Raw genomic sequence first — 14,575 nt, 5'->3', positions numbered from 1 at the left:
AAAACGCTTCAGCACAGAGTATTTCACATTGAAAACAATCGGAAACTGTTTTTAGGCATTTTGCTAGTGTTTTTCCAAGCTTATTTCAGAGTTTACGCTCATAAATTTGCCTGAAAAACCTTGTGAACATACCCTAAGGCTAAATGCACATGTTGCAGATTTTCTGCATCAAAGCCGCAGGTAGTTCCACAAGTAAATTCCGCACCTAATAGTGCGTTTTTTTTAATGCATTTTTAGGTGTGGTTTTTAAATAAAGATGAGGAAATAGGTGCATTTTTTTGCTGTGGATTTCGGTGAGTTTTCTTTTAAAAGTAGTCAAATACAATTCGCAAACTGAAACACAAGATAAATTGATAAGCTGCGGTTTTTAAAATGCCGGTCACGTTACGTGCAGAAAAAAAAATGCAATGCGTAGATGAGATTTCTTGATCTCAATTACTTTGCTGGTACTGTGTTACTCTGGGGATTTGGCGCGTGAATGTAGGCTCAATGCAGGCAATGCATACTACGTGCGATCTTGCTGCGTGGATTTGCGTGTGGTAAATCCGCCTCGTAATACAGTACCAGCATAGTCAGAGATTCCAGGAAATATCATGTACACTTTGCAGTATTTTTCGGGAAGGAAATTTACCTGCGGTGCATATTTTAAAATCCACAGCATGTCAATTTCTTACAATTCGCAAGCGGAAACGCATCTGCCTAGTGCTGTGGAAAATCGCACCAAAAATGCAGTGTGAAAATGCGCCAAAAAACACATCAAAACTTAAACTGCCCAATGTAGGTTTTTTACCTGCCAATTTCCTGCGTATTGCTGCGTATTTTCCGCAGCAAAATATGCAACGTGTGCATGTAGCCGAATAGCGTCAACTGGATTCTTATTTTTTTTTCTCAGGATAGTTGCTTGAATATAGTTTCTAGTTTATATCATTGGGGTACATCGCACCATGGGAATAGGTCTTTTGCTCTGCCCAGACATGCCATACTCCTCTCACAGACACTAGCTTAATCAGTTTTAGCCTGTTCACAGCCTGGTCAACCCCCTGTGGGTGCCGGGAAACCAGGCGGTTTTCTGCACCTATTTTCCCCTCAACGCCAGCAATCTAACTACTGTTTGTTCTGCGTCCACAGGTGGAGTGCCAGTAACCCAAATTTAAATAAGCGGTTACTGAGGTTGTGAACCTGTAAACACCTATGTTTTATTGGGGTAGGGAAATTTATGGGTTAAATTGCAGGGGCCATAACAGTGCTGCTGGGCAGATTTGCCTTCCAGCTTCTTTTCTGGTCTAGATGGCAGTACTTTATTGGCTTATATAGGTTAACAGTTCCCCCGCTACACACATTTTTTTTTTTATTATTTTTTTTTTTCATTTTTATAGCCTATCCCTGGGTGGCTAGATTGTGGACCTCTTTTTTTTTTTGTAGCTGTTCCTTAGCCGGGCGTATGAAATTAAGCATCCTGCTTTTTGGAGGCCTAGGTCCCATCTTAGAGGGCTTTAGCCCCACCCAATCACGTCATGTGCTTTTGTCCCGGCCTATCGGTTTGCTTGGCCGCAGTTCTGGCTGTGGAAAGGCATCCTCTGTTGGGGGTGGTTTCCCTGTGATGCTGGATTTGCCCCTTCAAGGCCCTGGCTCCTAGGAACAACCAGGAATCACTCCTGCTCCATTACAGCTCCTTCAATAAGCCTCTCTAGCTTGACTAGCAGTACACAGGACCTTAGGCCAGCCCTGTGAGCAAATGTTTTCCCTGTTACAGTTGCTCACACATTTTTGTGTGCTTCCAAGGGGTTATTTACTTTTTTGGTCTAGGTGTCCTTTACTAATAGTGCAGCTTAACCAGGGGTCCTAGTCTTTCAGACACTGAAAACTAACAGACAATTAATAGCTTATCTCTGTTTCTCCTTTATTGTGGCATGTCCTAATTTCAGAAGGAGTCTGCCAGGTAGCTGGCACAGGTAGCCCTGGTAACTTTAATTGCCAGGAATAATAAATTCACACGCGTTCAGTCCACTCATTCTGCCCACAGTGCCCTCAACTCAGGACCCCTCAGAATGTTGCAACCCCTGAGTGGGTTAGGTTCTTTACTTGGGCCTTCCATAGCTGCAGCCTCTGCTCCACAGTTACCGTTTGCATCTGCCTGGGTGGGTAAGGCTTTCTCGGTTTGATGTAAGGCTTTCTCGGTTTGATGTAAGGCTTTCTCGGTTTGATGTAAGGCTTTCTCGGTTTGATGTAAGCAACTACTGTGGTATCCTGAAAGTGTGCAGCAACAGGACATGACTGACCTTGCGTCTAAGGCAATTCTAGCTTTTTTTCAATTTATTTTCAACTATTTCACTTCAGTCATTTCAATTCAATGCCTGCGTGTTGGCTAATCTTATTGCCATGCAGCGTTCTAATTCGCTAAAAACTTGGGCGGCTGACCAGGCTTCCAAAAAGCCCTCGTTGGAGTTTCTTTTATTGGTGACAGACTTTTTGGAAAATGTCTGGACAAAATTATTGCGGAGGCTACCAGTGGTAAGAGTTCTCTTTTGCCCCAGAAACGCCCACGCTGTCTGCAGCTTTCTCTTCGATCTCTGAGGTTTTGATACCCTCTGAACTCCTCTTCCCACAGGTTGTTCCCTTCCCTGCTCGCCCCACTGAGCCAAGACATCTAGACCCACCTGGCAAACATGCCCGAGCCCCAGAAGTCCTCCTCTGCAAAGATCACTTCACATTGAAGTTGTCTCCCCACTCGTATAGGATGTTCGAGTGGGGGGGGGGGCTGCTTTCTTTTCAGGAGACCTGGTTAGCTCATGTGCTTGACGCTTGGGTTCAAGAAGTGGTGTTGACAAGTTACAAAATAAAGCTCTCTGCTGTTCCCGCAGGGAGGTTCTTTCTGTCGACTCAACCACTTGCACTGGACCGCGCCTCCTGTCATTGTCCCAGTACCAAAGGCGTAACGGTTTCAGGAGTTCTACTCTAATCTCTTTACAGTTCCAAAAATATTGGTCTCGCTTAGTTCATGTTCGACGGTTTCAGATGGAATTCCAGTGTTCTGTGGCATAGTTGGAACAAGGAGCGTTTCTCTCGTCCATCTACACTTGTGATGCATACCTCCACATTCCCACATTTACAGTTCCTCCCCACTTTACCTCAGATGCGTTTTAACGTTGTGGCTGTTGAAGCCGAGGTTCAGAGGGCGTGGGGTCTCTCTCAGACAGTGTTAGATGTTGAGAGGCAGGAAGCCTCAATCGGCCAAGGTGTACCACCGCATCTGGAAGATCTATTTTATCTATTGTAAATCTCTTAATTTCCACCCTATGTTAATTTTTTACTCCTGGATTTCCTGCAATCAGGATCTTGATCTGGGACTTGGATTGTCTTCACTTAAGGGTCATGTCTCTGTTCTGTCCGTTTTTTTTTCCAGCAGGTGGTGGCCCTTCCAATTGAAGAATTTTCTGCAGGGAGTGGCTCACACCATCCCTCCATTCAGACAAACCCCTGAGCCTTGGGATCTCAATTAAGTCTTTGAAGTGCTTCAGATATCTCACTTTGTACCTTTTGCGGGAGGTTTTGTTCTCTCTTGGAAGGTGGCCTTCCTGATAGCTGACACCTCCATCAGAAGGGTTTCGGAAATAGCTGCTTTGTCATGCAGGTCAACCTTTTTTGTCATTCACTAGGATAGGTTGTTTTCCATCGTGTCTCTTCCTTCCAAATGTAATCTTGTCTTGTCCCTATTTTTTGTTCTCCTTCCAGGAAAAGGAGGGAAAAGGCTCTACATTGCCTTGAGCAGTCAGTGTTTCTTACTTTTTTGTTCCCGAGGGGCCACGCAAGGGATCGACAACATATGAGGCAACCATAGTGTGTGGGATCTGGTCTGCGATATCAGAAGCTTATCGGTTCAATGGTAAAGTTCCTCGCCTTCAGATCACTTCCCATTCTACAAGGTCTGTTGGTGCCTTCTGGGCGATCCCGCATCAAGATTCAATTGCTCAGGTATGCAAGGCTGCTACCTGGGCTTTGGTGCACACCTTTACCATGTTTTACCAAATACATTCTTTGGCCTCCTCTGATGCAAGTCTCAGTCACAGATTGCTGTGTAAGACAGGTTGCTAGGCTGTAGTTTCATTTTTTTTTCCTACTCACTGGGACTACTTTAGGAGAAAATTAGATTTTTGCACTCCTCCTAAAATATTTTTCTCATCATTTGGTAACTGGGCAGGCCTTAGGGGTGTGCGACCTGTGCCATTGTACAGGGCGCATCACTCCAGCAGGTGGAAGGCGGCGCTGTGCTGGCTCCCTTCCCCTGCTTGTGTATCAGAAGCGCCTGGGTCAGGCGACCCAGCAGCTGCCTTTTCCACCCGAGCGCATCTCTCAGTGGCGTTGCTACGGCCGTAGCAGCCATAGCGGCATGAGGGTGCCCGTACCGCCCGTCTGGACAGGCACCCACATTCAATAGTATCTGCGTCCTTAGGACGCAGATGCTATTTCACCCTATGGCAGCGCAGGGAGGTATCTCCCTGCTCTATCTACTAGGCCAGTGGTTTCCAACTGTAGATAGCATCCTTTACCGCCGTACATGGCACCCCCCCCCCACCTCCATAGATGGCAACCCTCACCCCTCCCTGTAGATGGCACCACTGTATCTCCCTGAAGGAGCGTAATCCCCCTGTGGCTGGGAATTCCGCTCCTGGAAGGAGCGCTTGATGTCTATGTCCATATACGGGCAGAGAAGTCGGGGTTCTGTCCTTTAGTGGAATCCCCGGTCACAGCGTCTGCAACGCTGTGGATGGGGATTCCACTCCAGGAGTTGCCCCTGATGTTACTTTCCATATATGGACAGACATTATGCACTCCGTCAAGGAGCGGAATCCCTGGCCACAGTAGGATTCTGCTCCTTCAGGGAACTACATTGGCGCCGTCTACAGGAAGGGGTCTTTGTGGCGCTACCTACAAGGGGGCTGTGTGGCGCTACCTACAAGGGGGCATCTGTGAGTGGGGGGGCTGATGGTCTGAGTGGTTTCGGCCTCTGACCTCCCATTGAAATTAATAGGCGGCCGAAGAAAGCTGCAGCGCTTGTTTTGGAGTTCTTTTTTGCCTGCGGATTTTGCATTAACTTCAACAGCTTAAGAAAACCGGTCAATCCAAAATCTGCCTCAAATTCCTGAAGGAATTTAGAGGAAGATTTTTTTTTTTTTGCCTTACAAAAAAAACATTGTGTGAACAACCTGAGAGTGTAGTGCTTGGTTTTTAGCTGTTTTCTGTCTCTCAACTATTTTTGGTAGGGGTGCTTTGAGGAAATGGTTTTTTTTTCCTGCCTAGAGTCCGAAAAGGTTGAGAAACTCTGTACTAGGCTACAGGCCGTTCGGCCTATCAGGGGCAGGATCCCTGCGCAGGCTGGCGTGGTCATTGGATCACGCCGGCCTACGCAAGGATCCCGTCGTCTGCATTGTGGAGCAGGTCCGTTCGTCGTGGAAACCGGGCCTTGGTGAGTACAATTTCTTTTTTTGGGGGGGGGGGGGCTGCACGACACTATATACAAGGGGGAGGTGGGGGCTCTGCGGCACTATACAAGGAGGAGGTGGGGGGCTGTATTGCACTGTCTACAAGAGGGAGGTGGGGGCTGGATGCTCCTGTATACAAGGATGAGGTGGGGGATTATGGCACAATCTGCAGGGGGGCTCTGTGTGGCAGCTTGGGGAGGGGGGCATTTTACTGCGTGGAGGCCGCTAAGCAGATATTATACTGTGTAAGGACACTGCAGGGGGCAATATACTGTGTGTTGCACTTAGGGGGCATGATACTGTGTGGGCACAATTATAGGACAAAATACTGTTCCTTGAAGGGGTTATATATTATACTGTGTGTGGGGCACTAAAGGGGCATTATACTGGGGGGGGGCATTTTGCTTTTTTATGGGGCATTTGTTTTATGATGGGGTGGGGCGCCGAAAGATAATTTCGCACGGGGCGCCATCTATCCTAAGGTCAGCCCTGTTTAGGAACACAGGCCCCGCCCTCTTTTGCTGTGTTTCAGGCACGGGACCTTTATTCTGGCTGTTTTGATTGCTTCTTCCCAGGACCATGGACATTTTCTTGTTTTTTGTCTTTTTACTGCTTTCGGTACAAACTGATCTAGTGTCTGTGGGAGGGGTATGGCCTGCCTACGCGGAGATTTCACTGGGAGTTGAAAATCCAATTTATTTGTTTTTTTAGACTTCAACTGGAATTCGACTTTATAAAGAACGTATGGTTACTGCTGTCAAAAGTACTTACTTGCATCAGACTACACTTAACTGGAATGTTGAGCAGTTCTGTAAACCCATCTGAATAGTAATCATTGAAAAGTGATTCCAGGAGTGCATTTCATGATTTATGGCATGGTTTGATACGAAGTATTTAGTCTGAAATACATTAAAGTGTGTTTTAGTTAATATGCTTTAGGCTAGGTTCACATCTGCGATGGAGGCTCTGCAATTTTGTCCGGCAAAATGACGGAACCCAGACAGAGCCCTTTAAAGTCAATGGGTTCCATCATTGGCGTCTGTCGTAAAATGGATCCTGTGCTTCGGTTTTGTTTTTTCTTTTGATTTACTATGACGGAGCAGTACAAGAGAAAAAACTAACACCGATTTGAACCCAACCTAAGACAATAATTTTATGACACTTTGGAATATAATATATTTACATTTCATAGAGTGGAGTTAATACACATTCTAGAGAGACCATGCACAGCTTGAGTAACTTGTAAATGTATAATCTAATCACACCTTAAACTGGGGTTATAGAAGAGATTTTGGTCAATTTACTGTTGCCAGACCTTGGCTTTTCATGACAAGAATGAGCATGACAGATTCCGACCAATATCTGTGGAAAAATATTGGAACAGTGTAGTAACGTTGTTCATGCCAATCGTCCGATTTGTGTCCCATCAATAGAAGCCCAGACCAGGCCACAGCTCAAGGCAGATCTCGATCAGCGATTTGTCATTTTAACTTCTGGCATTATCACCCAAAATGACGACCTTCTCAGACCAACTGTGAACGACAAGGCGTTTAAAAAAACGTTCGTCTGAAATCCCTAATGTATGGCCAGCTTAAAGAGGCTCTGTCACCACATTAGAAGTGGCCTATATTGTACATGATTTGATCGGCGCTGTAATGTAGATTACAGCAGTGTTTTTTTTATTTAGAAAAACAATAATTTTTGACGTAGTTATGACCTATATTAGCTTTATGCTAATGAGTTTCTTAATGGACAACTAATGAACAATCAGGGTCATACACTTCTCTCCATTCATTTACACAGCACATAGCGATATAGCTATATCGCTATGTGCAGCCACATACACAAACACTAACATTACTGCAGTGTCCTGACAGTGGATATACATTACCTGCAGCCAGTACGTGATGTCTATTCAGAATCCTGACACTTCGCTAACCGTCCCGAAACGACAGCACAGCAAGCGTGATCTCGAGAGATTACGCTGTAAACCGTAATTTAAAACGAGATTACGCTTGCTGTACTGTAGTGTCGGGATTCTGAATAGACCTCACGTCCTGGCTGCACATAGCGATATAGCTATATCGCTATGTGCTGTGTAAATGAATGGAGAGACGTGTATGACTTTCCATTAGAAACTCATTAGCATAAAGCTAAAATGGGTCATAACTCCGTCAAAAATTATCGGTTTTATAAAACACACAGCTGTGATCTACATTACAGCGCCGATCACATCATGTACAATATAGGGCACTTATAATGTGGTGACAGAGCCTTTTTAATACTGCTTTGTAAACATCTGTTGCTATTTGTAGCAACTCTTATAACTGTAAGGCCTTCTACTATAATTTCAGATTAAAGGTTCCTGGTCAAGTAAACGAGGAAAAGAAAACTATAATCCGTATAGCTATGGCAATATTTTTACAAATTGCTCTGCTGCTCTTTGTGGACCAGTGAATCCAAGGTAAGGCTCCTGAAACTGCTGCCTGTTTTCTCACGTTTCCTGCCCAACAGTAATACATCCCTCCAAATGATGTTTTCCAAATCTCTTTAAAGGGGTATTCCAGGGACACGACAAATTATTTAATGGAAACTAATACAAAAATCTAAAAATGTTCGTAATATACATTCCTTTTTTTATTTTCTCATCACTTTCCTGAGCTTGCCCTCCGCTTACCATTCCCCGGTAGTTATCATTTTCTCAGCGTGTCGTTTCTCACGCTCTTATGCCTCTGCGTTCCTGGTATATGGTGACGTGGTATCTGGGGTGTGTGCATGCTGCTAGGGGGGGCTAGGTAGCATGCGGAAGGGAAGAATTGGAGTGTCTTATGCACACTGCTGTAGGCAGGATTGTTTGAGGGTGGGAGAGCATGGAGGGGAAGACGGGACTTACCCAGTAAGGATATTACCGTAAACATAGTTTGGAGAAGTGAGTGGGTGGCAAGCAATAACACTGCCCTGTTAACTGGAAGTGAGAGGTTCACGAATAAAAAATAAATGACATTTCTCGACATAACTATAAAAGTACTTTGAGAACATTCGATATTGATTTCGTATTTTTTTTTTATTTTTTATTTTTTTAATCCATCGGACAACACTTTTAATGTACACATCTCTACCATAGGTGATTTTATAGCGATTTGTCTATATAATTATTTCCTTATTTTCTTTCAAGCTTAATTGACCGCAGAGGAGTTGTGCAAGCTGATATGGCACAGTCAGTCACACCATCCAATGGATTGACTATGTATGGTTCTACTCAGTCCCAGAGCAATATGGTAAGATAAGCTATGTATTCAGTCATTCAGAAAAACTGAGTTACATACTGTACCTCATTCCAAAGGGTTTAAAATATAATACAACTGCAGCCCAGAGGTGCCAAGATGAAGCGTGCTGTATATGATGATGCTATTGCATTGACTGACAGGACATCCCAGGATGCGGTGCCATTTTACAACTGTAAAACACATGTTCAGATTCCCCAACTGCTAAGTGTAGAGCAAATCTAATAATAAAAAGACTGACAGGATTGTCTGATCACACAGATGTGCTGCCGTGCTTGTGGAGCTCATTCTCTTCCATCTGGTCATATCCTTCACATGAGCACGCACAAATTCCAGTAAAATCACATTGTGTTCTCTTCTCTTTTATTTCTTTAGCCCAGCTAACTTTTTTCCTTTCGTATTTTTGCATATTAAGTTATACTGCATTTGCTATATGGCTTTAGTCATCTATAATTTACGCTCATAGAGTTGTTCAGGGTTTTATGATTCCATTCTGAGCAGCCCGCAACAAGTGGGACATGACACATATTGAGCATTAAAAGCTCTCAAAAAGTAAAGTTACCTGTTTCTTGGGACGACATATCTCAATTCAGTCTTCATTCTCTAAATTACACTAGAGAATAAATCTGGACTGATTGGTTGATATGGGCACCAAGGTCACATTTTTGTCTGCCCATGCCACGGGGCAGCTCATTGAGCATGTATAAACTAGATTGAAATTCTATAAAACTACTTGTATTGTAAAGTACTGCTCTATGCCGTCACATTATTATTATTTTATTTTTGTTCTATCTATAAATGACACAGAATTTCTATGTAATATTTCACTTGCTGTGTTTTCTTGAATATATTCCTGTGGCAGAAATCATATATCACACAAAACATTGTTGCTTACTGACTAATATGTAAGGTGCAGGCATGGACTTCAATGCTAAAGTATATAGTTTTTTTTTCTGCAATTATTTGTCCATCACACAACAAAATAAGTCAATGTCCAGATGGAAAAATGTTGCTCAACAAGCCATGTCAGAATTGCTTCAGCAATTTATTTCTCCTAACAGATCATTAGCTTAGATCTCTACCCCCTATTAATACTGTGATCTGGGTTTGTATGGTTTACACTAGGCAAGCAAATTGCTTGTTTATTAAAAGTTTTCTGATTCTTCTAGCTTGGAGTTTAATGTAAGCTTTTGAAAAAAGATCAGTGTAAATTGGACATCAGAAGAAATTTGTACTATCCACTATAAACCCTCCATTTTTCCCAGTTTTAAAATAGAAGTAATGCTTAATGGGTCTTTGTATTGTTTGCTCTACCTGCCAGTGTCATGAGCGAGCTGAGTAATGTGTATTCAATCCACTGAAAAGGACATAAGAAAAGAGCTTTGTGAGAAAAGCCCGGTCAGCCAGTCAGCATTACTCAAAACATTCATGTCAATGTTGATTGGCTGAGGTCAGCTGACGGAAAGGGCACTATTCACAACGCTCCTCCTTCGTGTCCTCTTCACTTGGATGCAGACAGGGGGTATGCAGCTTCTAATGACCGTAGTGCTTTGAATCATTGAATCATTGCATCAGTAATTCCAGTGCTGTAAATTCTGTGCAGTGGAAAAAAAAAATTGCTCTCATACAATATAAAGCATGTAGGTTATGAGGGATGGTTGTCAGGGAAGTGGAGGTCCGGGGCGATATGAGGAGGACCACTCCAATGTTCACATTCCATTTTTACCTGTCTCCATCCTTTACATCGTCCAGTATCCTTAAAGGGGTTGTCCGGGCACGGGTGTTTTTTCATACTGATGACCTATCCACAGGATAGGTCATCAGTTTATGATCGGTGGGGGTTCGATAACTGGACCCCGCACCGATCAGCTGTTCTGGCTGCCTCTGGGCACCGGATGTCAGTGCCGGAAGCAGATGGCTCCGGTCACAGTATAGTGACCTTGCTTCAGCTGTGCTCATATTCAAGGGAATAGAAGTGTACGGAGCCATCTGCTTCCAACACCCGGTGCACAGTGGCAGCCAGAACAGCTGATCTGTCAACTCTAAATACCTGCTTTACGCCATCATATTCATTAAACCAGCTGCATAAGGTCACATACACATTGATATATCCTTTATGCGGAATATAGATTACTGTTGTCTCAAGGTTACTCAACATTCCCACAAAGGGCTGTAAAACTAGCTTTCGCATCTTCCAGTAATTCCCCATTGTCCTGACTGAGTACATTAGAGACTCAAGCTGGTGCTAAAAATACAGTACAGTGTTAATGGATGTAAAATGGTGGCATTGCATATTAGTGATACACTAAAAGCACCATCTTTACTGTTTAGTTTTCTTTAAATATTAGGCTGCTAGACGGACTTCATTTGGTTATATAAAGTGGTGACAAATTCTCTATGAGAGCGCTGTATATAGCCAAACGCTGTACTCTGCTATCTCCGGCACTTCCTTAGAGAATGAATGGAGCAGCAGTGCGCATGAGTGACCTGCCGCTCCTTTCAAACAGAGGGTACGGAACTACCGTTCTCATGAACGGTAGGGTTGCCAGCTGTCGGACACCCACTGATCAGCAACTTACCCCCTATCCATAGGATAGGGGGTAACTTGTTCTAACCGGAGTACCTATTTTAAGATTATTCTAAAGTCTGAGTATTATCTGAAACCTCTATTGACCATAGAGGTTAGTAATGTCTATCTCCGTATATGGGGAACTAAAGAGGGTTTAGCTGCATTCTAAGGGATAGCTCACACGGCAATTTTTGGTACTTATTTTGATGCAGAAACAGTGTTGGAATTGGTGCCAAGAAACTTCCTAAATCACCCCCATTGATTTCAATAGGAGGCAGAGGTTCTTATTGTTGCCGGGCGGCTTTTGGCCGTGCGCAGCAACAACAAAAAAAAGTGGCATTCTACTTTCTTCGAGCGGTTTCCACCTCTGACCGTCCATTGAATGGAAGGCAGAAAAAACCTGCAGCGTTCATTTGGAGCGTTTGATGTGTCAAAATAACTGAAGGAATTTTGAGGCAGATTTTTTTTTTCTGCCTGCCTGCCAAAAAAACCGCAGTGTGAACTTACACTAAGATGTCCACCCTCTGTCCGCACAATCCTTATTTGACAGTCTTTACTGTACCTGATAAATATCTGGAAGAGCCTGGTCAGTTTGTCGGTTTTATCTTCGGGTCGTACATGTTTTACATGAGTCCGGCTTAATATTTATCCACCTACTCGGTCTTTAATTAAAATGTCGGTGTGTTTGATGACCAATTTTTACGACTGTATTTGTCCCAGCTGGCATCTAGCAGTTTTATGTTTGTAATATGACTATTTCTGAACATGGGTACATTTAATTTATGTTGCTACTTACTAATACATAAGTCTGAAACCACATGCACTTATAAACTTGTTATGCAGCTAGGTGAGAACTGGAGAATGTAAATAGTGATCATTTAATTTAATTTTCTCATTTTCACTGGTAAGTACACTGTGTAAGGTCGCATTCAGACAGGCGTATTGCAGCTGCATTTTAGTGTCTGTATTACAGCCTGCTGTCCAAGTGAACCCTACAGTGATCGAAGTGCTGTTGGAGCTGTTTCTTCTGGCTACATTATAAACCCTAATATGAAGCTGCATTTTGGCCATATGAATGCAGCTTTAAGATGTCTAATGTTTTTAGTGGTTCGTAAATCCGTATCTTGGAACACCTTACTGTTGTATAGGAACTTTTCATCGTAATCCGTTAGGTTTCAGTAACCCTATGTTGATTGATCCCAACGTGGGGCTTTGTAAGTCCCCTGCACTGAATTAAGAACCAATATTGTATAGCTTTTGAACGCTAATTCTAACTCTTCTGTATTTTCTCTTCATACCTTTTATTCTCTTTTCTCCACATCTGCCCGTGTTTTCATTTTATTTCCTTGGAATGCCCTTTGTTTTCGTATTTATATTCCTCCATCCCCTTCCGTTCTGCAGTGTGACCAAGACCAATGCATTCAGAGCACCAAATTCGTTTTACAGGCTGCAGCCACACCACTTCTACAGACTGAGCCAACAGTAACTACCGATGAGCCACCGCTGCCGGGGAAGACAACCATAAGTGCTCCATGTGCTTCTTTAGCGCTTGGCCAGCCAACACCACCATCTTCAATGCCAAATCTGAATTCAGAAACGGTTCTAACAGACATGATACCTTTAAAAGAGGATATTGGAAACCATCAGTTCCTAACACCAGATGAAGCACCATCACCACCAGGAATGCTGCCAGCAAACAGCCCTGTGACTCATAGCCATACTATGCATGTCCTGAATCTTGTCAGCCAAGACTCTTTGCATGAAGACTCTGTGCGTGGTCTCGTAAAGCTCAGCTCTGTGTGACCAAATGTGACACTGCCCATCAAACATAATGCACAAAGGTCAAACCCTGTGATAAGACTGCACTGTGTGATGATGAAAAATGCCCACTGTACAGTGATGGAAATTGCAACACGGCAACAATCTGCCTCATTAAAATAAGTATATTTTCAGCAATTCGGTTGGATTTCGAGAAATGACTGGAATGGTCCTGTAAATCGGGAAACGCAGCAGGATATCTGTTCTGGATACTGTGTATTGATCTGCTTGTCCGGTTCTACCTGTGTATACATAAATACTCCTTATTTTCCTAACCAGTGGAAATACAGTGGATATCAAAATGCTAATTTTTTTGAACAATTTATTTTGGCCAATTGCCATGCCCTGGTTTTGTAACTGTGTAACATGCTAAATATAAGGTACACCAACCTACACTGTGTTCTATAATAGCAACATTTTCATTTGAGAACTCGTGGTCCAAATGATGTTCCTTTTCCCAGGACACAGTGCTGCATTTTCATGTTGGCTATGGATAATAAATGCGGCTTTTTTTTTTTTATTCAGTTATATTTCTGGTTAAACTAAGGGCACCGGGAAAAGGGACTTTCTTTTTTTTTTTTTTTTTTCAACTGTGCCCAAATTGAAAAGGGCTTATGTTGCTGAATGACCATGCATTAAGCTAATCACTTGTAGAAGTGCTTAGATATGGTATATACCATTACACTTTTTTTTTTTTTTTTCCCCAAATATGTGCTGAGACATCAAATAAACTAACATTTGTTTTGTTTTTTGTTTTTTACTGGTCTCTGGCGAATTCTGAGAACAATAAGCTATTTCCTTTGCATATTCAACTTCTTACATATTGGAGTAAAATTTGTACTTAATGGTTTCTTGTAAATGACTCGGGTTGAGGAATAGTAATGTTACTTTTTTTGACAGACTATAGTGTTTTGAATAAAGGCATTGTTATAAAACTGTATATCTCTGAATTATCTCTGAATTGTCCAGGTTTGCCAAAGAAAGTAGACAGCGATTTGCAGTTGTTGCATTTAAGTATCTGACCATTTTACTACTGTTGCTATACATAAGGAAACAAAATTAAAGTCTACCTTAGGGCAGATTGGCTACAAGCAGGCCTAAACCTACCATCCTCTTGACTGTTCTGCGTGACTTTGTTCAGATATTGCTCGCTTACCTTCTTGGCCTTTTTGATACACACATTAAATCCTCGCTCTTGCTCTGCTGGTCTTCGTTTCCATATTTGCTATAACGGTAACTTTATGGAAGGTGTTGACTGTTCTTTCCTAGGGTGCTATTACGGAAACTAAGGAGTCTGAGCAAAAGGGTCTGCTCTTCCATGTTATCAGGGCAGAACTTTATCTGAATAGATTGGTCCACCGTTAAGGCTACTTCGTTACTCGTGCTAATTTGCAAAGTTTTAAGAAATGGTAAAGGAGATTTCA

At 42.9% G+C, this 14,575-nt stretch overlaps 1 protein-coding gene across 7 annotated transcripts in view; it reads left to right on the top strand.

The window, feature by feature from the left end:
• Nucleotides 1-14,575, top strand: part of ZDHHC14 (zDHHC palmitoyltransferase 14) — a 195,136-nt gene that overhangs the window by 165,266 nt on the left and 15,295 nt on the right. For 3 of the 7 annotated variants that reach the window (XM_075862666.1, XM_075862667.1, XM_075862665.1), the window contains 3 exons: nucleotides 7,835-7,944; nucleotides 8,656-8,758; nucleotides 12,735-14,336. In XM_075862666.1, the coding sequence (XP_075718781.1) occupies nucleotides 7,835-7,944; nucleotides 8,656-8,758; nucleotides 12,735-13,136 (615 nt within the window). In that variant the 3' untranslated portion in view covers nucleotides 13,137-14,336. Of the gene's footprint in view, nucleotides 1-7,834; nucleotides 7,945-8,655; nucleotides 8,759-12,734; nucleotides 14,522-14,575 lie in introns of those variants that run through there. The other 4 variants (XM_075862671.1, XM_075862669.1, XM_075862668.1 and 1 more) reach the window with 4 other exon arrangements.

This window comes from Rhinoderma darwinii, chromosome 4 (genome assembly GCF_050947455.1).
Source record: "Rhinoderma darwinii isolate aRhiDar2 chromosome 4, aRhiDar2.hap1, whole genome shotgun sequence".
In the NCBI taxonomy this organism is placed as follows: Eukaryota; Metazoa; Chordata; class Amphibia; order Anura; family Rhinodermatidae; genus Rhinoderma; species Rhinoderma darwinii.
The sequence above is the reverse complement of the archived record's forward strand: the minus strand, read 5'-3'. Positions and strand labels throughout refer to the sequence as shown.